The sequence below is a fragment of the Protopterus annectens genome, chromosome 1.part0 (assembly GCF_019279795.1).
Source record: "Protopterus annectens isolate FY-2018-M chromosome 1.part0, PAN1.0, whole genome shotgun sequence".
NCBI lineage: Eukaryota > Metazoa > Chordata > Ceratodontiformes > Protopteridae > Protopterus > Protopterus annectens.
Genome location: NC_056725.1, coordinates 960,750,972 through 960,776,799, shown reverse-complemented (window position 1 = coordinate 960,776,799; position 25,828 = coordinate 960,750,972). Strand labels below are relative to the sequence as shown.

General features: G+C 44.0%; 1 protein-coding gene across 21 annotated transcripts in view; it reads left to right on the top strand.

Annotated features, from left to right (window-relative positions):
* Nucleotides 1-25,828, top strand: part of EPB41L2 (erythrocyte membrane protein band 4.1 like 2) — a 2,741,769-nt gene that overhangs the window by 1,492,954 nt on the left and 1,222,987 nt on the right. For all 21 annotated transcript variants that reach the window (XM_044064528.1, XM_044064527.1, XM_044064516.1 and 18 more), the window contains one exon: nt 8,487-8,529. In XM_044064528.1, the coding sequence (XP_043920463.1) occupies nt 8,487-8,529 (43 nt within the window). The remainder of the gene's footprint in view (nt 1-8,486; nt 8,530-25,828) is intronic.

Genomic DNA, 25,828 nt, shown 5'->3' with positions numbered 1-25,828 from the left:
TTATCATTATTTCTTCATTACTGCATGTTCACTATCGTGTTTTGCTGGTCGTTGGTGGTTTACATTGTTGGCTTGACCCTGCATGCCATTCTTGCGGAGCGTATGGTTGTTTGCTGACGTTTTTGCCTTCGCTGGTGGTTCTCGATAGTGACACTGGATTTGAAGGAATTATAAATAAATAATCATTATTTCTTCATTACTGCATGTTCACTATCGTTTTTTGCTGGTCGTTGGTGGTTTACATTGTTGGCTTGACCCTGCATGCCATCCTTGCGGAGCGTATGGTTGTTTGCTGACGTTTTTGGCTTCGCTGGTGGTTCTCGATAGTGACACTGGATTTGAAGGAATTATAAATAAATAATCATTATTTCTTCATTACTGCATGTTCACTATCGTTTTTTGCTGGTTGTTGGTGGTTTACATTGTTGGCTTGACCCTGCATGCCATCCTTGCGGAGCGTATGGTTGTTTGCTGACGTTTTTGGCTTCGCTGGTGGTTCTCGATAGTGACATTGGATTTGAAGGAATTATAAATAAATAATCATTATTTCTTCATTACTGCGTGTTCACTATCGTTTTTTTGCTGGTCGTTGGTGGTCCACACAGCCTACCTGGACCTTGCAAAACCCTTCGATACAATACCCCACTCGAGCATCATAGATAAGCTCACCAGCTTAAATATAAACCCCTATGTCACTAGATGGGTTGCAAGCTGGCTCAAGGACAGCACCCACATGGTTAGAATTGCTGGAGCCATTTCAGACTCCAAACCAGTTACAAGTGGCGTCCCACAAGGCTCAGTCCTGGGACCTCTCTTGTTCGGTATATATTTCTCGGAGGTACAGGCTAACATGGAAGGACTGTGGCTGACCAAGTTCGCAGATGACTGTAAACTGGGCGCCATAATCGACTCTCCAGCCGACACAAGCATCCTACAAAAGGGCCTCATAGAAACAGACAATTGGTGCCAGAGCCATGGCCTCAAGCTAAACGCCAAAACGTGTATAGTCATCCCCTTTGGCAAAAACAAAGTGCCCACAAATTACCACATAGGTGGTAATCCATTAAGTACGGAAGAAATAATTAGGGACCTGGGGACCCAAGTTGATAGTAATCTCTCATTTGACAACCACGTGGCCAAAGTGGTTAGAAAAACATTTTATATAGCCCACCTAATCATGAAGGGATTCACATCTAGATCAGGGGAGGTCATCGTGCCTCTTTACTCATCCCTCATCAGGCCCATAATTGAGTACATTGCCCCTTTTGGGATGTACCTTACCCCAGACACCTGCAAGCAACTGGAAAGACCCCAAAAGTACCTCACCAAGAGGATCAAAGGGCTCAAACAGATGCCATATGCTGCCTGGTTAAAGAAACTCCAGCTCTACTCAGTGGCATACTGCCTGCTCAGAGGCGATCTGTGCCTGACGTATAAAGCCATGTCCAACCCAGAATTAATGGGCATGCTGCACCTCAGAAAATCCAAATCCCATCGAGCTACGCGCTCGAGAGACTTGAACTTCAGCACTGAAATAAATAGGACATGCTGGAGGGAAGATTCATAACCCAGAGGCTCCCTTCACTCTGGAATAAAATCCCAATCCAGGTTAGGCATAGTCCCTCATTGACTCTCTTCAAGAGGAATCTTGATGAGTGGATGGGAGAGATAGTAGGTTTACCCCGGGTATCACTTCTGTGTCACTGTTGGACAGAGGCACAGTATACTAACCTCGAAAATGGGCATAGCAAAATTCATTTAAAATGGGTGGCGAAAGCCAAACACACTCTGGCTCGGCTTATAAATGCCCTAGGGCAGATAGCCTAGTATGAACCTATGAACCTGTAAGGGTCCCCGGGGTCCACCTCTGAAGATGTTTCCTTCTCGGGCATCCTAGAATTGCTTAAGCAGAGCGGGAACTGGAATCCCCTAGCTCCTACCCAGGATGAGTCTGTATTCCTGGATGCATTCGGTTCCCGACCTTCCACCTACTGGGTTTCTCTGCCTTTCGATCCACTTATGTCAGTGGTGGCTCGAAAGGCTTGGTCAGCCCCGGATACAGTGGAACCAACCCCGAGGAGACCTGGCAAGTTTATCACTGCACCCCTTGATAAGCAGTTCCTTACCAAAGGTGTTCCTGTGGATGCCATGGTGGTAGCAGCAGCAACTAAAAAAATGTTAGCGGCAACCTCTTCGTCTGTCCATCCTCCTAACAAGGAGTCTGAGACTATGGATAGATATGGGAAGCGAATGTTTAAGTCAGCAACCTTTTCTATGAGGTCACTGAATTATTTATGCCATTTTACCCGGCTTCGGAGGGATCTCCTTAAAGAGTTCGGAGATACCCCTCAAGATCCATCAGCTGAGGGGGCTCAAGCTAAAGTGGCTTCCCAGCTAGCGACCCTTAATTCTGTAGTCAACTCCTCCATGAGGCTCATTTCATATGCAGCCGATGGTGCGAGCCAAGCCGCAGGTGCAGGCATGGCCCTTAAGAGACATGCATGGATGCAGCTGTGTAATTTTGCGGACCCCTTTAGAGCGTCATTCACCATTTTCTCCTTTGATGGTTCCTTTCTTTTTGGACCACAGGTGAAAGACACTTTGACTAGGTGTGAGCAAGAAGGCAAGACTCGCTCTGCCGTGGGAGTCCATTTTTCCACTCCTTCCAGACCATACCCCCAAGGGTCAGAAGAGTGGCAAAATGTGGTTCCGAAAATCCCAGGGAGCCTCGCCTGACAAACGTAGCGATTTTTCCTCCAGGGGCAGAGGGGGAAGCAACAACAATAAACGCCACCCTTGTGGCAGAGGGGGGTCCGCAGAATCAGGGCAGCAGAGAATCCTTCTCTGAGAAACCCTTTCAACATCCGTGAAGGGTTGCCCGGCTGCCCACCTCTGGAGGCAGTCTGGGGAAGACTTTCACTTTACCCAAAAGCCTGGTAAAATTTAACGCAAGACAAATGGGTACGGTCAATTATATCCGGAGGTTACAAAATTCCTTTCTCTCAACCCCCCTTACTGTCAAGCAAATTCCTTCCAGATGTTCCACACAATCTGAGGGACTAAGCAGTCATAGAAGTTTCAAAACTGCTAGAAAGAAGGATCATCCAGCAAGTCCCGGCAGACCAACATGGATCCGGAACTTACTCAAGGTTCTTTTTGGTACCAAAAAAGACAGGGGACTGGAGACCGATTCTGGATCTCAGCAAACTAAACAAGTCTGTTCAAAGAACAAAGTTTCAGATGGTCACGCTACAGTCCATTCTACCCTTTCTGGGTCAGGACAATTGGATGTGCTCCATAGATCTCCAGGATACGTACTACCACATCAAAATGGACAGGCACTCCAGGAGATTCCTTCGCTTCCAGCTGGGAGCCCGTCATTACCAGTTCAGAGCTCTGCCCTTTGGTCTCACCACAGCCCCCAGGGTGTTCACCAAATGTATGGCAGTGGTCAAGGCTCACCTGAGACTTTGAGGATTCCAGGTGTTTCCATATCTAGACAACTGGCTCTTTACTGCTACCACCACGCATCAACTTCTACAAGCCAGGGACTACACAATCACAATTTGCTCCCAGCTAGGCATTACAGTAAACTTCGAAAAATCTGCCTTGTTGCCATGTCAATCTATTACCTATGTAGGAGCAGACTTGGACACAAGGAGTATGTCCGCAAGGCTACCGCCAGACAGGGTGGCCACTGTTCGCCAGCAAGTACAAATTCTAATGCAGTGCAAAAGGGTCCAAGTCGGGTTAGTCCTTCAAACTCTGGGTTCCATGGCAGCGACAATTCTTCTAATCCCTCTGGCCCACTTTCACGTGAGAATCCTTCAGTGGCTTCTGTTCACACAGTGGTCTTTTCAATAGCTGCCCATGTCTCACATGATCATGATTACAAAAACATGCAAAAGGCACCTTTCCTGGTGGATGGTCTCCCCACTAGTGTCACAGGGCAGACCATTCATTCAGTCCCCTCCGGATGCCACAGTGACCACAGATGCTTCCCTGATAGGGTGTGGGGGGGGGCATTATCAGGGCAGGACAGTCCAAGGCACTTGGCAGCCTCACGAGTACCATCTGCACATAAATGTCTTGGAAATGCGAGCCGTGCTCCTAGCGTTGCAAGCTCTTCAGGACTCTCTCCCTTTTGGGACCATTGCACTTCAAACGGACATGTCAGTGGTGTGGTACATCAACAAGCAGGGCGGAACCAGGTCCTACCCCCTATGTCGAGAAGCACTCCGACTCTGGCAGTGGGCGATTTCCTCCCAACGATTTCTGATTGCGAAGCACGTCCCTGGGAGGTCCAACGTCATAGCGGACAGGCTCAGCAGAGCTATTCTCATGCCTCACGAGTGGTCTCTGAATCAGGTAGTTGCGGATCTGATCTTACACAGATGGGAACAGACTTGCTGCGATCTTTTTGCCACTCCCTTCAACAGCAAATGCAGCAACTACTTCTCCCTTCTTCCACTTCCCGCTCACTCCCCCAGAGACGCTGTAGTCCAAGATTGGCCTCGGGGACTTCTTTATGCCTTCCCTCCATTCCCTCTGATACCGAAACTCATACAGAAAGCTATTTTGTTGGGTTGCAAAATGATCCTGATTGCCCCCTACTGGCCTCGACAGATATGGTTCCCGTTCCTGCACAGTTACCTTCTTGAGCAGCCCTGGACTCTGGATCCTATTCCAGACCTACTGATTCATCAGTCAGGCGGGCTGCATCAATCCCTCCAAACACTCCATCTCACAGCTTGGTTGCTCCGCTTCCAACCTTAGCCAGGCTTCCCAGCATTTCCCCGGCCGTTCGTGAGATTATTGTCTCCTCTCACAAGTCTGCCACTAGAAAGACTTATGCTGGTAAATGGAAACGTTTTTCTTGTTGGGCAGAGGCTAGGAACATAGATCCCTTTTCAGCCCCAGTCCACGAAATCTTGGCGTTCCTAGCAGAGCTTTCATTCTTGGTCTGCTGCTGCCACAATCAGGGTTCAATTGGCGGCCATCTCTAACTTTCATGTTGGTTTGTTTAATGCAATCATTGTCTCATAAGCTATGTAAAGCTTTTCTAAGAGGGGCTACTCTCCTTAGGCCCCCAGTGAGAGATCCCCCTCCTCCTTGGGACCTTAATTTGGTACTAACCTCCTTAATTATGCCCCCTTTTGAACCTGCAGCGTCCTGCTCCATTAAGTTTCTATCTTGGAAAACTATCTTTCTGGTAGCTATTACTTCAGCCAGACGCATCTCTGAACTTCAGGCAGTAAGTGTTCGTCCTCCGTACTTAGTTTTTCATAAGGACTGGGTTGCTCTGAGGACTAATCCCTCTTTCCTTCCGAAATTCTGCTCAGAAAATAATCTAAACCAATCTATAGACCTCCCTGTGTTTTTCCCTAACCACACCAATAAGGCAGAATACAAATTACACCAATTGGATGTTCATAGACAATTGCGATTTTACCTGCATAGAACGAAGGATACAATGAAGTCGGACCAACTTTTCCTTTCCTATGCTCAGGGCAAAACAAGGTCTCCCAGTTTCCAAAGTGACCTTATCCAGGTGGTTGTCTCACATTATTACCTTAATCTATCAACTGAGAAACAAAAAAATTGTCTATCAAACCGAAAGGTCATTCTACTAGGGTTTTGGCCACCTCTGTAGCCTTCCAGTCTAGGTTGCCCATGGACTCTATCTGTGCAGCTGCTACTTGGGAAAACCCTCATATCTTTATTTCTCATTACACGTTAGATATGGTCTCCAGGAGCAGAGCTAACTTTGGTTCCACTGTTCTGAAAAGTTTGCCCAGGATTGTAGGTGCTAGGGACGCTGTCCCAACCAGCAAGAATGAAGGCGAGATAGACAACTTAACATAAAGAAGTTATGTACCTACCATAACGTTCCATGTTAGTTGTCTTCATCTCGCCTTCTTTCTTGCATCCCCCCCCTCCATCCCATTATCCTGTTGGACCGAGAGGAGTTCAGGTTTCACTGGCTGAGTGTTCTCTGGTTTGTTCCTCTACTGACTTAGAGAGTTATGACAGGTATGCTCAACCATTTTGTTTGAAGGGGTTCATTCTATAGCTGTGGCTGGGGTTAGCTAATTCAAATGAGATCTGGGTAGCTAGCGCTAGACATCATTGGATAAGGGGTAGCCTCGAGCCAGTAAACAGCTCTCGAGCTATAGAAGATGGCCGAGTTGGAGCCAAGGATCGGCTCCGATCCCAACCAGCAAGAAAGAAGGCAAGATGAAGACAACTAACATGGAACATTATGGTAGGTACACAACTTCTTTTTTAGTGTAGCAATCCTTAGTTGACTGTTTTTACATCCCACTTTTGCTCAGCATAGCTTTCACAGGTAGCCCTCTTTGGGCAACTGGATGCCAACTGGCCATTAGCTTTTTGACCTAGGGCAGATGGGCTTCTGCGGCAGGCAAATAAATTGACCAATAGGAGCATATAGCCTTCTCCTGCTTTTAGCTTGAGTCCGTGGAATAGGTTGGAATAGGCCAGGTCCTTGTCCTTGACACCCTTATGGTTAAAAAGACATGCTTATTTTTGGCAGCATTAATCAACATGACCAACTACACTTACTCAATTTTAACATTGTAAAGTGATTATCCCTAATATGCCATGCAGTCAGTGAGCCATGTTCTCCTATCTAGAGGATACTGCACTCCACAGTTAATGCATAAAATGGTTGGTGTATGCAACTGTTCCTTTAGTAGACACCACCTCGAGTCTTTACTGCTCTCCACAATTCAGTTTTGGGTGCGCTCTGTTGGCATACTTCCCAAGTTTCAGGTGGAAACACCCAGCTTGTTTTTGGGAAGAACCTTGCAAAGACATGCTGAGAACATGCAGACTCTATATAGGCATTGGACTGGAGGTCAGGACTGAACCCTGTACTTTGTGTTTGGGATGCAAACAACTTGAGCAATATGTCAGCTATATCTCCTTATATTGAATTGCTTCTGACACAAAATAAGCAGTTCAAAGAGCTCTGATTGCAGTTATCAAAGTATTCCTTTAATCTGTCAGCAGTAGCTGACTTAAAAACTTACAAATACTTGTTGTTGCACTAAAATTATTATTATGAACCCCATCTTAGATGTGTTGCCTACTTAGGTTCATAGATTAGTACTAGGCTAACTGCTCTTGTGAACCCATTTTAAACCTAGCCAATTTTCCCTTGTGAGACTCAAACCTTTTACCTTGTGTTTGTAAAGCAAGCACCTTAACCATTAGGCCACCCTCCCAACATACCATTCATTTCACATTGATGGTATAATACTGTAGCACTGTTTTGATGTTTTTGATGTAGGCATTTGTGAATTGAGTTCTTAAAGCGCAGTCAACATATTTTTTGTTTGAGAGTTATTCTTCTCAGATTTGAGGTCATTAATGAGCTATGTCCACTTTTTTGAAAATGTTGACTGAACAGTACCACATAACTGATGTATGTTTTATTATGTTGTGCTAGCAATTTAGCACAGAATTAAACATGCAGATTAATATATATGTCTTTTATTGGTAACTCATTTTGATGTGAATTGCTTTATAGAATTAATGGATAGGTAAAACTTAATTTGGTAGAATTATTATCGTGTGCATCCTGTAGTATTCACTTTTCCGCACTATGTTTGGTGCAATTTGCTGCCTGCCATAGCTTTTCCCAGTAGTTCCTTCAGTTGCCATAAAATACAGGGATGAGATAGTGGCATCCTGGTACAGTAGCATACCCCTGCCCCCCATAAGCACACACACAACCAGTCTACAGTGTTTTACAGGCAGCTGCATTTAGTTTCTTGTTTTTTTGTTTGATATTGCTGCGGTGGTGTTATGCCTCCATTCCTAGTATTTGGCATTTACTTTTTCAATTATTTAACAAAATTTGATGGCTCTTCAGCCTTTTGTTTAATTCCTGTGTAGTTTGCAAATATACATTACTGGTTTTGTCACACCTTTTTCCCTTCATCTAGGTTAAAATACAAATGAAGGCTACAAAGTTTGGGGAGGAGGGGTTAGAGTCTGACTGACAGTATTACAAAGAAATCAAGGCCTGTATCAAACAGTGTCCCTCATGATTTTTTTATGTTTGGGCATTAAAATTTATAGTAGTTTACCTTCCTCTGTTTGTTTTAAGGTTGTCTAGAAGCATCAGTGTATAATAAATGTTATTACTAAAGAAAGTTGTAATCGGACATAGTGGCTTTGCAGGATGTAGTAGAACTACGAGCACATTATTTATATAGGGTTGACCATATATTCTTTGCTAACTGGAATGAATTAATGCAAAATTGAGAGTGTAACTCCAGAATAATACCATTTTTTTAACCAGAGCAAACGTATTTCATTAATTGATGGGATTAAATTGAGGTACTTGAGAATTAATGTGAATAATTTGTTTGTGGTTGTAAATGCTGTACAAAAAGTATATTCTTGTAAATTTAGATTACTTGGTTAATAAAGATTTTTTTGTCATTCTCTTGTAGAACTGGTTAGATCTGATCAAGGATATCAAAAAGCAAATTCGAAGTAAGTTCTTTTTTTTTTTTTTTTTTTTTGGTTATATGCAAAGTGTTAAGGAATTTTTTTTTTGGATAAGACTTGAGTTTTCTGTTGCTGGTCTGTTGTTATTTTAATATCTAGTTGTTGGGAATATGTTAATGTACATTTCTTTTTTCACTGGTGACAGGAGAATGAGTGAATCATGAAAGTTACGGTTTGTCCTTATTCTTAAGGTGGCAATAAACCCTAATTTGAACATTACTTTGGTCTAACAGAAAATACACCCTGGGATCACTTCATTGGCTGTGCTTGACAGAGGATCAGTTAATTTAATCAATGGGGTGGTGAAAGCCAACACACTCTGGCTAGGCTTATAAATGCCCTCGGGCAGATAGCTTAGTACCTACCTATTTTCATTAACAGTTGTTCAGAAGTAAAGTAATCAAATAATAGGTATGAAGCAGGATTAGTCTGAAAAATAGTGATTTTGAAAAATTTTATAACACATTAGTAGTGGCTTTTAGAAAAAAAATCTGGATTTTGACTCTGGCTGACAGCAGATGGCTGTAGTAGAAATAAAAAGTCTGAATTTCATTTGTATGATAGCAGTATTTGAGGTTGATTATGCATGTGGCTTAGTTGTTAGTTTTTAACAGTTCATTGCCTCAATTTCTAAGAGTATAAAATGCATTAATTATTCCTTATCTGTTGGAGCAGAGGCAGGTTATTCATCTGTTGTAGTAATTCAAAGTGGACAGGAGCCCAGCTCTATAGCATAGAGAAGAGAAGCTCTTGACTACCAATTCTGTCAAACAGAAATGGATTATCAGCTTGGGCAGTGGGAGAGCTGTGTGGGGGAGGGTGGCTGTGAGCAGCTGATATCAGCTTGTCCATCCTGAGGGGGTAGAAAGCAGTGCAGTACAGGCATTTACTGGAGAACAGGTACATGCCATGCAGCATATATGCTGAGGACATATGTTGGCTTTGCCAAGCCATATTCACATGGTAGTCTCTGTGGTGCATGTGTAGGAACATCTGTGCCCTCAAATAAAGTAGTAGGCTATCACTTGTGAAAGCACATCAGCCAGCTAAAGGAGCGTTTAGTACTATATCAAAACTACCATAAGTGACAGTGTACATGGCAGGCAGCAAATGGTGGGGTTAGTAATATAGCAAAAACTGCCACGTGTGAGTGTGTACGGCAGCCAGCTAAGGGAGGGTTTAGCACTGTAGCAAAAACTACCGTGTGTGTATGTGTGTATGTGTGTGTGTGTGTGTGTGTGTGTGTGTGTGTGTGTGTGTGTGTGTGTGTGTGTGTGTGTGTGTGTGTGTGTGTGTGTATGTGTGTGTACAGCAGCCAGCTGAAGGAGGGTTTAGTACTATATCAAAACTATCAGACATGACTGCGTGCACCACAGGCAACAAAGGTTGGGGTTAGTAATATAGCAAAGACTGCCACATGTGACACTGTGCATAACAGCTAGCTAAGGAAGAGTTTAGTATTATATCAAAACTACCACATGTAACAGTGTGCACGGCAGGCAGCAAAGGGTGGGTTTAATAATCTAGCAAAAACTACCTCGTGTGAGTGTGCACGGCAGCCAGTTAAGGGAGGGTGTAGTACTGTAGCAAAAACTACCACATGTGGGAGTATGTATAGCAGCCAGCTAAGGGAGTTTAGTACTATAGCAAAAACGGTCACGTGTGACATTGTGCATGACAGCCAGCTAAGGGAGGGTTTAGTACTTCTAACAAAAGCTACCACATGCATCAGTCAGCGAGTAGGGTTTAATAGTGTAGTGCAAAAAAAGAGTGATGGCTGCTGCCTGGATAATTGCCTTCTGTGGTCAACTCTTGCTCTAGTGGGGAACAGATAGCTTGACTGATTGTGCAAGGACTGATAGTTAGTAGGCAGCAAGGAAAATATACAAAAAAAAAATTAAAAAATTGGTATGTCAGCTGAACATCTAAAGGGGACTGTCTTCCTTACCAAAGTAAAAGATACTTGGGTACAGTATTGCTTGTTTTCTTACTGGCAGAAAGCATGATAGAGTTAAGTTTACAGGTCTCAGATGCACTGATGGGTGGCATGTAGGTAGAAACTTTCATGTTCCTTATCACAGTCTTTGCATGTATAAACTGCGTCATGGAGATTTACTGTCTACACTGTTTAACCAGTGAATAAATTGATATATTGCTGTACCTTGACCCAAAGGCTGCATACTTGAAGGTTCAGGCAGAATTCGTGTGTTTAGGGGAGACAGGTGGATTCTGGTGAAACTGAAGCAGTAGTTTGCTCAGCAGAAGAAAACTGAGATATGGAATAAATGCTGGGAAAAAAATGACTGTTGATGGAAAAAATGTCACATTAGTGTGCATGATGTAAGCCACCAGTGCAGAAATAGTCCTAAAGGGTAATAGTGATATGAATGCATGTTGCCTACACATCTTCACTGCATGCTTTCCAAGTCCATAAGGATAAGCATAAATGAGATAGATTTAGATTTTTCAAATTAGGTGATCCTCCACCATATTTGCAGGAGGAGGTTAGAGAACCCCGAGGGAAAAAGATGTGCATGGTGACTTGAGGTCAGAAATGAACTCTTGCTCTTTTGCTCTATCAGCATACCTCTCAACTCCAATGGTTTATGCATTGAACTGTGATTTTATGACCTCAGAGTTAGCCTTGCTTTTCCTAGATTAACTGACTGTCTTAAAATCTAGCCTCTTTAAGGATTCATACATTATTAAATAATACCACAAAGCCCATGTAAATATTCAGCAGCACATATTCTGTTTCCTCCTTTACCACTTAGCAAAAAATTACACTTTAATCAGCTGCTTTTGTGTCTTTTCCTACTTTATTTTGCTTTTGCTGTTTGTTCTTAAAAGTGTTGAATTGCATTTATTACTTCTTGTTAGTAGCCTTATTAAATTGTAATTGTTATTCCAAGCTTCTTCGTTTTGGTTTAAGGACTTGGGCTTTAGTCCAGTTTTTTACGTTAAGAATGTTTGTGGTCTACACTATTATGGGAGGGAGGGGGTAGTCGCTACCTTTCTGAGCTGGGAATTGCTGGGTGAAGGCTTATTGTGCCTGTTGTTCTAAGTGTCTTTGTTATGGTTTAAGCACTTGGGTTCTAAACCAGGTTTTTACATTAAGAAGATTTCTGTTGTAAACTCTTGTGGCAGGAGGATACCCTACACCCTTCTAAGCTGGAAATTGATGGTTGAAGGCCTATTGTGTCCGTTATTCTGAAGTGTCTTAGTTCTGACTTAAGCACTTGGGCTCCAAAACTAGTTGTTTTACATTAGGAAGGTTTGTGGTCTAGACTCATGAGCAGGAGAGTGTGGCCTACACTCTTCTAAGCTGGGAATCGCTTTTTTTTTCTTTTCTTTTTTTTTTTGCTGTTGTGACTGATTTTTATGCACTTTGAATTTCTAGTACTTCTGTATTTTATAGCATAGGCCAGATTCAGACTTGCTGAATCTAGACTGTTTCATATCACTTGAGGACTAAAACCAGCATCTTTTCACTGAGATGCTGAAAGATCTGAGGCATCCATTGCTTCCAACTAACAGTAAGTGCCTGTTATTGCTCTTATATTGCACTTTTAATTTGTATTTGCATTCTGCTGTCTGTTTGAATTGTTTGAACTATTTTTGCCACATTTTATTGTATACTGTACTAGTTCAGCCGTAGCATAGCCCAGTTCCAGGTTTGCTGTTTCTGGGTCTGTTTTGTAAATTCTGAGCTTCAAATTGAAGACATCTTTGTTGGTGAAGGCCCTTCTCCATCCTTATGGGAGGAGAGTGCTGTCTAGGTCCCATCTAATCGAGGGCAATTGGACTAGGGCTCAGAGAGAGCATCCTTATTGGTTAGTTTGAATTAAAAGGGTAATTTCTTGTTTTATTTAGGCCCTGTGTTTGCACTTGTTTGCATGTAATGCACCATCGTGCACTGCTGTGTAGCGGTGGTTACCATTGGTGGTTATAGATGCAAACGTTTTGCTTGTTAAATTTTCTCTTAGCACTTGCTTGTGGTCCTCCAGAGGTTTCTCATGGCTCTGCTCTACTGTCAGGTAGAACACTAAGCCTAGCCTCAGAGGTACCAACACACCTCTCTCCCACTAGCCATTCCTAAGTGAGACCGCTTTTTCTGACCATTCAAATTTACCTGACACTATGGACGGACAGTTTCCCACAGTTTGCCCAGCCAACATGGTCGACATAGACATCCTGAAGCAGTGTAGCAACTGCCTCATGTTCACTGACAACCCTCTACTCATAGTCTATACAAACTCAACATGTGATAGATGCAGCTATATTAAAAACCTTGAAACCATGCTCTTTCACACACCAGTCAGTACATATGATAATGAACGGGTTGTCAGTGTGCACACCTCACTTCCTACTCCTACCAAACCACATCACACATACCTTCATGTGCGGAAGTCCTCACTAGAAACATACTTAAAACACCAGAGACCTCCCAAATACCAACACAAGCACGCTACACATAATACTTCCTCTGCAAAACACAGTACGTACAATAGCTTACACACCATTGTCTCACCTGTCAAGCCCTTACAGCATAACACAAAACCAAACATATTAATCATAGGTGATTCCATCATGAGACACGCAGATGTCCCTGTCACCAGGCTTGATAAGGAAAAGGTCATGGTCAGCTGTCTGTCAGGTGCCAGAATCTGCCATATCACACATGCAGTCAAGTCTTTCAAGAACAGCTACTGTTATGACTCCGTCATAGTCCATACTGGTGTGAATGACTTGAGATGTACTTCTCTGGACTATATGAAGAGAGACATGATTGAGCTCTCGGACTATGGGTCTCAGGCAGGTGAATCCCTAGCCTTAAGCAGCATTTTACCTTCACCTAGGATGATGCTTCAGTACAAACAGAAAATGATTGACTTCAGTAATTGATTTAATTTTTGGTATTGTTCTAAGGAGATCCAGTATCTGTCAGCCTGGGATAACATGATTGATCGTCCTCGATGCTTTGCTAGAGATGGCCTTCATCTGTTACCCCTGGGATTTTGACTAATGGCTAAGGCTCTTGCCACGCACATTGTGCTTTCCTTAGGCAGTGTCTCAAGGACAAAATTCCCAACTTAAAAACTTCATCTAAAAACAACCTCAAGGTTATGCTGCTAAACGTGAGTCTTAACATGAAACTGCACTCACTAGAAGCAGTGCTCACCTTGGAAGATGCAGACTTTTGTGCAATCACGGAGACCTGGATCAAGGCTGTGGAGAGCAAACCAGCCATACAGGGTTACACCTCCTTCCACACGTTAAGGCTACAAACTGAAGATGTGAAAACTAAAGGAGGGGTGTATCAATATTCATTAAAGAAAAATACACCTCCAGATTGGTTAAGCAGTACAATTCCTTGGAGATACTTCAGGTGCAATTAACTGTTGGTAGGACACCTGTTCAAGTCATTGCCGGCTACAAGACCCCCTCCATGAATCAGAACACCCACTCTGCCTATTTGGATTTACTTGAGTCTATCAAGATGCATCTGAACAACATGATTTTGGGTGACTTTAACTATCCATCCATTGACTGGGTAAATCACTCATGCTCAAACTCACTTGCCCAAAGGTTCTTCGACTTCTTTAACTCGAATGCCCTAGACCAGCTGGTTGACACCCCCACAAGGGGCGCAAACATCCTGGATCTGGTGCTTACCAATATGGGGGAGCCACTGTAGCACCCCCATTGTGAGGTCTTCCCTGGTGAGATCTGACCAAAAATAAGTCTCATTCGAAGTAACTATCACACCTGAACCCCTCAGCAGCAACTAAACAAAAAACTTTTCTAAAGCAGATTATAACCTTTAAGGAATGCTTTCATTGCACCTACCCCCTCAGATGGAACTGGAAACTCACTTGCCCAAAGTTCCAGATGGAACTGGAAACTACGCCGAATTCTACACTAGTGCTTTTTACAAACACATACCACTCGATATGGGTCTACTGTTTGAGGTGGCTTCCCCTATTTTGACTAGGTGGGTTCTATCAGTAAGGCAGTTGGCTCCATATCTGGTAACATATGGATTGATGCCTAGTTGAGAGAGTTCTATCTATTATCCCCGAGTGGGGAATAGTGTCGAAGACTTTAGCCAGGTCCTGTATAACTGCATTGACTTGGCCGTACCTGATAGGGCCAAAACATGCTCTTCAAGGAAGAGAAAACCTGTCTGGTGGATGACTGTCACTAACAGGCTTTACAATAAGAGGAAGAAATTGATGTCTAAGAGTAAGTGGGAGCGAATCCTAAAATGGAAACACTCCCTCCTCAGCTTAAACAAGCAAATAAGACTTGTTGTTTGAAATCCTCCAAAGCAAACTACGAATCCAAATTAGCTTCCTCAACTAAGGACAGCCATAAGGCACTCTTTAGTTATATCCATAACCTAAAAGGAATGGCTCATATTTGTGCCAAACTGGTTAGATACCACATATACTGAGGCTGTGGACATAGCAAACCTGTGAAAACTTTACTCCCATGTCTCTGCCACTTGTACCCCATGTCATCCCTACCTTGTATCTCTAAATAGCAGGTCATAAATGCCCTCTCTAAGGCCAAATAAACAGCATCTATGGGACCTGATAACATCCCAGGCTGTGTCCTACTTGGGCTCCAACAAGAATTGGCAACACCATTGAGTACTCTTTTCAATCATAATATAAGCACCGGCGTTGACCTAGCTGAATGGAAAACTGCCACTGTTGTTCCCTTGCACAAAGGTAGTGCTTCCATTGACCCTGAGAACTGCAGACCTATTAGCCTGACTAACCTTGTTTGCATGGCTGTGTAGCAAATCATTATGGACCTTATCAGCAAAGATATAGGTAATCTCCAAACACTTGAACCTACTCAGTGTAGATTTGTCAAAGGGAGATCATGCCTGTTAAACCTGGTGGACTTCTTTGAGACAGTTACCAAGTCCCTTTATAGGTTCATAGGTAGGTACTAGGCTATCGGCCTAAGTAAGCCTAGCCAACAAGGTTCCCTGGCTTACGCCACCCAAGAAAGTCCTGTACCCCTGTCGAGCAGTGCCACAGAAGTGATCCCCGGGGTGTATTTCCTATTTCCCATCCACTCATCAAGATTTTTCTTGAAGAGTGCTAATGAGGAACTTTGCTTGACATAGATGGGTAGCTTTCTCCTGAGTATAGGAAGTCTCTGGGACAGGAATCTATCCCTCCAGCGTGTCCTGTTTATTTTGGTGACAAGGTTTAGGTTCCTAGAGTGTGTAGTTCGGAGGGATTGTGATTTCTTTAGGTGTAGCATGTCCAATTGCTCTGGGTTTAACATAGCTTTATATGTTAGGCAGAGATCTCCTCGGAGTAGGCAATATGCTACAGAGTAAAGCTGGAGTTCTTTGAGATGGTCAGCGTAGGGCATCTGTTTGAGGCCAGTAATCCTCTTTGTGAGAGACTTTTGTGGCCTTTCCAGCTGCTGCAGATGTCTTGTGAGGTACATTCCAAAAGGGATGTTGTACTTTATAATGGGTCTAATGAGTGCCGAGTAGAGGGGAACAATGTCCTCTTTTTTCCCTGGATGAGAGCCCTTTTGTGATGAGGTGTGCCAGCTAGAAGGATTGCCTGACTACTGTGGCGATGTGATTATCAAAGGCGAGACTACTGTCCACCTGGGTCCCAAGGTCTCTTATCACACATTCGGCATTAAGTAGACTGATGTTTATGTGGTAGTTCATGGGTACAGAGTTTTTTTACCAAAGGGGATGACAATGCACTTTTTGGCACTGAGCTTGAGGCCATGCCTCTGACACCAGGCATCTTGTCTCAATGAGGCCTTTCTGTAGGATGTCCACATCATTTGGGGACTTAACTATGGCTCCTACTTTGCAGTCATCTGCGAACCTCATTAGCCAGAGGCCTTCTGTGTTAACCTGTACTTCAGGGAAGTAGATACCAACAGGAGAGGTCCCAGGACTGAACCCTGTAGTACTCCACTTGTCACTGATTTGAAGTCATATTTGGAGTCTGGAACTTTTACAGTGTGGGTTCTGTCAGTGAGGCAGTTGGCAGCCCATCTTGTGATGAAGGGATTTATACCTAGTTTAGTGAGTTTAGCTATAATTCCAGAATGGGGGATGGTGTTGAAAGCCTTGGCAAAGTCAAGATGGGCCGTGTGAACCACCTTACCCTCGTCTGCGGCTTTGGTGACTGCCTCAAAGAAGTCAATCAGGTTCAGAAGGCATGATCTGCCTTTCACAATCCTGAACTGGGTGGGGTCCAGAGTTTGGAGGTTTACCAATGTCTTTGAGTTCCATGATGATACGTTCCATGGCCTTGCAGACCAGGCTGGTCAGGCTAATAGGGCAATAGTTCCCAGGATCAGTGGTGGCACCGTCTTTGTAGAGTGGGATAACTGTTGCTGTGCGCCATTCAGTGGGCACAAAGCCTGACGTAAGACCATGATTGAACATGGTGCTTAGGTGGGGAGGCAGTTCATTCTGAAGTTTGTGTAAAACGTAGCCTGGGATGTTGTCTGGTCCCATGGATGCTGTGTTTTTGGTTTTAAAGAGTGCAGCTTTTAACTGCATAGATGTGATTACAGGGACTCTGCATTCTTCCTGTATAGATATGGGCCCTTTAGGGGGTGAGAGGGGGGTAAAGTTAGCACTGAACCTATCTGCTAGGATGTTGACAATATCAGTTGGTTCTGTAATTTTCGTGGCGTTGTGCTGTAAATCAGAGTAGATCTGGGTGCTGCCATTGAGATTCTTGACATAGCTATAGAATGCTTTGTGGTTGCCCTTAGAATCAGTGGCAATTTTGTTTTTGTAGCTAGCTTTGGAGGATCTTATAAGAGATCTCAGCTTCTTACTGAGGCTGACCAGGGAGCTCCTCCACTCATGGGATTTTACTGTCTTTTGCAACAGTTTCTTCCTTCTGTTGTAGAGTTTGTTTATGGCAGGGAACCACCAGATTGGCTTCCTTTTTTTGGAGGATAGCGTCTTGGTTCTGTTTGGGATAGCACGATCCATGCTCTCGTGCAAGTGCTTATAGTGCATTTGTGTAGGATTCAGCAGTCGTAACTGTATTGTCCATCTGCATGGGTGTCATGAAGTGTGCTACTTCTGTCTTAAGAAGCATGAAGTTGGCTTTCGAGAATTTTTTTACCATGGTTTCCTTAATGGTGGGAGGGGGCGGGATGCGGATATCTAGGGTGATTAGCTTATGGTTGGATCTGACCAATGAGGAGTTGACTTCAGGTGTGGAACACCAGACACTCATGTTGGTAATGACTAGATCTAGGATATTGTTGCCCCTGGTGGGGGTGTAGATAAATTGATCCAGGGCATTGGAATTTATGAATTCCAGAAAGCGTTGAGCGATGGAGTTAGTACACAAGTAGTTTTCCCAGTTAATGGTGGGGTCGTTGAAATTTCCCATTATTAGGGTGTTTGGTTGAACCCTAATATTTTCCAGTATATCAAGAAAAGAGGAGTGGGAATCCTGGGGTATGGTGGGGGATCTGTAGCAAGCTACAGTTTGGATTGCAGTTTTGCCCAGAGTTAGTTGCACTTGGATAACCTCTGATGAATTATGCTGTGCAACTAGCCTGGAGGTGTGGAAATCCTTAATGAATATGGACACACCTCCGCCTTTGGTGTTCTGGTCCAGGTTAGATGGCTGAAAAGTATGGTATGAGTTATAGCCTGGTAATGCAGGGGTACTCTCTCGAGCCTTGAACCAGGTCTCAGTCACTGCACAGATATCGATGTTCTCCATTTTAAGGAGTGCCTCGAGTGAGTGCATTTTGAGATTTAGACTTCTAGCATTGAGTAGCATTACTCTGTTTTTGCTTGCCTGTACCGGTTGCAGTGGTGAATTTGTCATTTGAACCTTGCCTAAAAAAGGCACTATAGGGGTGGCAAGACCCTTAGCTAGTATCCGGAATCCCAGGGTCGACAGGTGCAGGCCATCTCTGGCAATGCATCCGTGGTCTGTCGACCATGTTCTCCTTTGCAGACAGCTACTGAATCCCCTTAGAATGATACCAGAAGCTTAGCCAATTGTTGAAGTCAGTCATTTTGTCCTTGTACTACAGTATCATTCTGGACGATGGCAGTATGCTACTCAGGACTAGGGTCATACCTGCCTGGGCTACAAGATCGGAAAGCTCTTCCATCTCTATTTTCATGTAGTCCAGGCAGGTACATCTCAGGTCGGTCAAACCATCATGGACAATGACAGAGTCATATCTGTACTTGTTGTGGAGTGACCCAAGTGCGTGGGTTATGTGGTGGATCCTGGCACCCGACAGGCAGCTGACAGTAACCTTCTCCTTGTTTAGCCTGGTCAGTGGGACATCAGTGTGCCTGAATAGAGAGTCACCTATGATTAGTGTGTTGGGTATGTTGTTTTGCCTTATGGGCTGTGGTTTATTGGCGCACTGAGTCTGTTGGATACAGCCTACCTAGACTTGGCCGAGGCTTTTGACACTATCCCCCACTCAGGCATCATTGACAAACTCACCCAGCTAGCTGTCAACCCTTATAACATTAGAGGGTTTGCTAACTGGCTCACTGATAGAACACACACAGTCAAAATAGGGGAATCCACCTCCAACAGCAGATCTGTAACCATTGGTGGTCCACAGGGATCAGTCATGGGACCGCTGCTGTTTGGAATCTATTTCTCCGAAGTACAAGAAAAAAACTAAAGGTCTGTGGGTGACAAAGTTTGCTGATGACTGCAAACTGGGAGTGATCATAGAATCTCCAAATGATGTCAACATCCTACAAGAGGGTCTTACACACAAATGACTGGTGCCAAAGTCATGGCCTTAAACTCATTGCCAAAAAGTGTATTATCATCCCTTTCGGTAAGAGCGATGTTCCTGCTAGCTACCACTTCAATAGCAACGCCGTAAGTATGCACTCAGTGGTGAGAGACTTGGGTACACAGGTTGATCGCAACCTTACCTTTGATCACCATGTCTCCACAGTAGTAAGAAGGGCATTCTGTACTGCTCATCTCATAAGTAAGAGCATTGCCTCCAGAAAAAAAGAAGTTAAAACTTCCCTGTACTCTTCCCTCATCAAGCCAATAATTGAGTACAACCCCCCTTTTGGTGTGTACCTTTTCAAGCACCTGCAGCAATTGGAGAGACCACAAAGGTTCCTTACAAGGAAAATTTAAGGTCTTCTATGTGGATCATCTGAAATTGTTGTAACTTTATTCTGTTTTATACAGACTGCTCAGAGGCAATCTCTGACCCTGCTTTATTGGAAATGCTGCATATCTGAAAGTCAGTTGGTACACTGGTTACTCGCTCTAAAGACCTGAACCTGGTATGTGACATTACTAGAACCTACTGGGGTGACAGATTTGTCTCCCAGAGGTTACCACACCTTTGGAACAGACTTCTGCTTTTTCACACACAGCACCTCATTGGCACTCTTCAAACGCAGTTTAGATGATTGGATGGATAACTGTAAATTCACCCCAGGGGTTCCACCTGTGTCCTCCTTCGACAGGAGCAATGGGTGCTGTGCTGATCATGGAACTAAGGGTAGAACTTGGCTAGGCTTGTAAGGGCCCTAGGACCATTAGCCTAGTAACATCCTATGATCCTGTGAACAATAGTTTAATATCTAAATACCTTCTACTGTGAAGTGTAAGTAAGTGCTTCCCTTTCTGACCTTCTACTATGACATTTAAATGTCAGTGCTATGATTTGTAGTCCTCAATTGAAAGTTGTCAGTAGCATTTAGCCAGTTACCACTGTGCCATCTTTAATATAATATTGATAACCAGTAAAGCAACAGTATGTGTAGAACTTGAAACAAAGTTCATCTTTTATTGAGTACTGTTCTGTTTACATCAGGGAAATGTTCGGTGTACTTAAAAGAATGCTGCATGTATGAGTGTCACAGCCATGAGCAGGGAATGCAGTGATTAAGTACATGTATACTTAGAAGACATGGTCATTTCTTTCTCTCTCTTTTTTTTGCCTGGAATAATCATTATCCATTTTAAAAGGAACACATGAATAGATATATAAGCATGCTGGTTTTAAACTTGGGGGGGGCTGCACTGTGTGTGTCACCCTTCGAATTAGATGTTAAACTGCGGTCACATCTGCTTGGGTTGGTGGTAGCTGAAGTGGATGTAAAAGATCCCACAGCACATACTTACATACATATGTATATATATATATATATATATATATATATATAGATATATATATATATATATATAGATATAGATATATAGATATGATAAATGCATGCGTATACATATATAGGTTTACTGTGGTAATGTTGAAGCAGACTCGGTCGAATGATAGGATCATCGACCCACTTCTACGAAAGTGACAGTGTCGAATTCCGACATTGTTGAAATACATCTCGACTTCAACCTCAGAACGGGCTTTAACATGGGTTGAGATAGAGGAGAGATTTGTACTTCGACATTGTCGCCGTTTAGCCTCCGGGCTTCATCTAAAGTGGATTCGACCGAATCTGCTTCAATGTTGCCATAAAAACCATATATATATATATATATATATATATATATATATATATATATATATATATGTATGTCTGTGTGTGTGCTATAAATAAAATATGTATGTAATATAAATCTAAACCAAGAAGCCATTTTATGAATTCTAATGTAACTTAAATCGTACATTTCAAAAGAAAATCTTTAAGCAAAGCTGTAATATTAACATTTAATACAGAGATGCGTTCTTAGAACTGAAGCCATTAATGAAGAAGATGCTCATATTTAGGCTCTGGTTTAGTATGTTGCTTTGAAATGGTCTCAAAGCAGATGATGTTCTTCGTGTTTCACTGTTGCAGTCATCACATTTGAGTTAGCCCTGCCAGGGTAGCCCTCGGCCGGCCCGAATACCAGAGAATTAGTATTTCTGTGTCAGTTGTTGTCGCTTGAGGACTGACGTCAGGTCGTCAGTAGTATAAAGTAAGGCAGCCGACGCCATTACATCAGTCTTTCTTGCCTTGGAGCCCAAAGCAGAAGCAGTTCACATAAGTGCCGGTTGGCCACTACCTGAATTTTCATCTACCGAATTAAGTCTTCTAAAGCTAAGTACCCCGTTGGGGATCCTTTTTTCTTGTACTAACCGATTTCAGAAAAAGTTAATTGTCTCGCTTGTGGAAAACAAATACCACACCGAGACTTCCGCTCTTACTGCATCACTTGTTTAGACCCAGACCACAACGTCCCTCGTTGTCACTTCTGTGCTTTGTTCAACGCCAGAACTATCAGTCATTGTGCCCTTATTATAGGCAGGTATTTTTGCTTACAGTCCTCGAATTCCGATATGGCTTCAGTAAGCCATCCCGACAGCAGATCTTCTGAAAAAAATAAAGACAGACTGCACAGGTCCAAACCTACCGGCGACACTTCCGTTAAGCTAGTTGTCAGTTCCCAGTACTCAGTGAGGTGCTTTTGCAGCCATTGATGCCCGCTTCTGTTGATTCGCAGGCCACTACCGAGACCCTTTCGGAGTCCAGTATGCTGTAAAACTCTTCTTCGACTAAGGATCCTGCGGTCATCTCACCCTTGGATGGGTCCAGAGCCGCTGAGCAGGCACTAGCATCCGAGGAAGGCCTTCCCACTACCGAATCTTGACACAAAACATCTTTCGCGACTACTGTTCTTTCTAAAACTACCGACTTTCTCAGGCCCAGGGTACGAACCACACCCAAGAAACTGACTACCCACTCTCAGGCACCTGCTGCCTTGCCTCCGTCTCAAATGCTTAAAATGGTGGAAGACCTTATCATGCTGATCAGGGGAAGCCAAGCTACCCCCTCCAAAAGGGAAAGAGATCTGTCCCCTGTAGTTTTGTCTGAACAAGACTCATGAATCTGATGCATCTGAATATGAAGACATACATCCCCTTTCCACTTATGAGGATTCTGATGCAGAGGATTCCATTACTTGTGCCTCTCCCCCAGAGGATTTTTCCTTCAGGGAAATCCTGCATACCTTAAGGGAACATTTCCAATGGGAGAGTCAGGACTACTCTCACTCTAAAAAGAGACTCAGGGAATTCCTAGATCTTCCACAACACAGACCCTTGGCCATCCCTCCAGTCTTGGATGTTGTGGAGGATGTTTCCTCAAATCCAGCCGTTCCTTCCCAGAAAACCAGACCGGTACTATAAAGTCCCTGACTCTTTCAAATACCTTTTTAGAAATCCTACAGCTGACCCGGAAGTCGTTTCTCAAGGGCCAAAGGGGATTAAAGCTACCTCTACTAAGAATCCCACCCCCTCAGACATGGATTCCAGAGCATTGGACAGGTGGGGTAAAAAAAGTGTACTCCTCAGCTACTCTTGCTATCAGTAAATTGTCAGTTCCATATGGTGAGATTTCAGCAACAAACTGGAAATTCTTAAACAAAAAATGGCTTCCTTTCCTGCTTGGGCAGAATCTAAGGATCTACAAGAATTAATGCATTCTGCAAGTTAAGTAACTAAACACACCTTGCACTATGGTTTTGATGCCCTAGAAGCTTCTTGCAGGGCAGCAGTCACTGGATCTGTCAATAGAAGGCATGCATGGCTTAAGGAACAGCCCCTACAAGACCATGTCAAATCTAAATTGTTGGATGCCCCCTTGCACAAAGTTAACTTATTTGGCACTAAGGCAGAAGAGGTCTTAAAAAAGATGAAAGAAAAAGCAAAATATATGCAAACAGTGAAGGATTTCTTGCAGGTCCAGCCCCCTAAGTTCAGCAGGCATTGTCCCTCCAAACACTTGTCTTTTCCTGCTCCCAGTAAACCGACCCACCCTAGGCCCTGTGGAAGCTGACCACCCAGACAGCAGCCCCAGTAAATGCAGAGATCTAAGCAGTGGACTAACTCCACTTCCAAACCAGGGAGTTCTAAGTCACCCCTTATGGTAAGAACTCACAATGACTCACCTCCTCCACCCCCTCCATCTGCCCACCTTCACTTACCCTCCACACCCTTCCAACTCCAAAAGAGTTCCCAGATCTACCTCCAAATCAGTGGGCACAGGCACAAAAGCAAATCCTTTCCCTGCTCTCTATGAGGGCAGTAGAGCACGTTCCTGCAGAACAGATAGGCCAAAGTTTCTACTCCAGACTTTTTCTGGTGCCCAGAAAAGAGGGCACCTGGCACCCTATCCTCGATCTCTCCATTCTAAACACTTTCCAGGTGATCCCAAAATTCAAAATGCTCACCCTCCAACAGCTGCTACCCATGCTGTCCAAAGAAGCTTAGCTAGCCACCCTATATCTTAAGGAGGCCTACCTCCACATTCATATCAGGGAATCATGCAGGAAATATTTCTGCTTCAGGGCAGGATCTCAACACTTTCAGTTCTCTGCACTTCCCTTTGGCTTATCTACTGCTCCCAGAGTTTTCACAAAATGTCTGGCTCTGACCATTGCCTTTTGCAGACAAAGAAATATTCAAATTTATCCATACTTGGACGACTGCCTTATTCAGGCAGACAGCCTGAAAAAACTGCTCAAGCACCTGGCCTTTGTCAGGACCCTACTAACCTCTCTAGGGTACACAATCAATGAAAAGAAATCCAAACAGGTGCCCCCCCCCCCTTCAAGGATAATTTTCCAGGGAACAAGTCTGGACACAGCATCCCAGATGGCATACCTTACTCCAGAGAAAGTGCAAGGAAGATCCTGCAAGCTCGGGTACATGGCATCTTGCATACTACTTATTACATATGCCAGACTGCATATGAGGAGACTTCAGTGGTACCTAAAGAGCTTTTGGTGCCGACACTCTCAAGACCTGGAAACTCTTCTACCTATTGGGCAACAGCATGCTGCCACAACAAGGGAATACCTTTCTCCCCACCCCCAGCCACCCAGACCCTCACCACAGATGCATCAGATTACGCTTGGGGTGCACACCTGGATGGCAGGTGCATACAGGGCCAATGGAGCCCACAGCAAATCCCTCTGCACATCAGTCAAAAAGAGATGATGGCTGTGCAGCACACCTTGATAGCTTTCAAGCCCCTTCTCTCACCAGGAGCTCTCCTGATCAAAACAGACAACACCACTGTGATGTGGAACATCAACAAGCAGGCAGGGACTCATTCCTACCCTCAATGCAGGCTGGCCATGACCCTTTGGCACACAGCTTCTGCCATGCAACTACACCTGTTAGCACAATTCCTACCAGGCTCTCTTAACTCCCTGGCAGACCAATTAAGCAGAAATCTTCTGGACCCACATGAGTGGCAACTCAACAGAAGTACCTTCACCCTAATAACTCAAAAATGGGAACCCAAAGGTCAACTTCTTTGCCTCCCACACCAACCACCAGCTCATCAAATTCTGCACTAGGGAGCATCACTGCATGACTTGGAGAGTGGATGTTCTGTCTTTCCCTTGGTCAGTCTATCGGTCTATGCCTTTCCTCCCCTGCCTCTCATCCCCAGAGTACTGCTCAAAATAAGGGAGGAAAAACCCAGGACCGTTCTTATAGCTCCAGACCGGCCCCGGCAGCACTGGTACCCCTTGCTGCGCAGCCTGTCCCCACTATCCCCATGGCATCTTCCTCAGATTCCAAACGTCCTGACCCAGAGGGAAGAGGAATTCATGCGCCCCCAATTGCAGACACTCAATTTGGCAGCTTTGCTTATTCCTTAACCCTGAACCAATCTGCCAATCTCATTAAACAGATGCTCATCGTGTTTTACTGTTGCAGTCATTACAATTGGGTTATCCTGCTGGCAGGCTACCCGCAGTCGGCCTGAATTCCAAAGTCCTGGTCCGGCGTTGGCTGCTGTCACCTCCTTCCTGACATCAGTGCGCCAGGGGTATAAAAGATGCAGCCGACGCCATTTTCTTCAGTCTTTCTTGCCACGCTGTGCCCGAAGCAAAAACAGTTCGCAAGTGTCGGTCGGCCGACTCCTGAGATTTTAAAGTTCGAATTTCAGATCCGAAGTCCTCATTAAAGCTAAGTACCCCATTGGGGAAACTTTTTTCTTGCTCCAGACCGATGTCAGAAAAAGTTAATAATTGTATTTCTTGTGGGAAGCAAATACCGCATAAGGATTTTCATTCTTACTGTATTCCTTGCCTAGGCCCTGACCACGCCGTTGCTAGTTGTCGGTTTTGTGCTAGATTTAACCAACGCAGTATTAAGCGTCAGTATGATTTTGCATTTCATTATTTTGGCAGAAGATTTAATTATATAATGCCGTCAGAACAGCCGACTACTGGAATTTATAAAAAGCGCAAAGAAAAAGAAAAGGACAGGCATCCGAGGTCCAAAACCGACA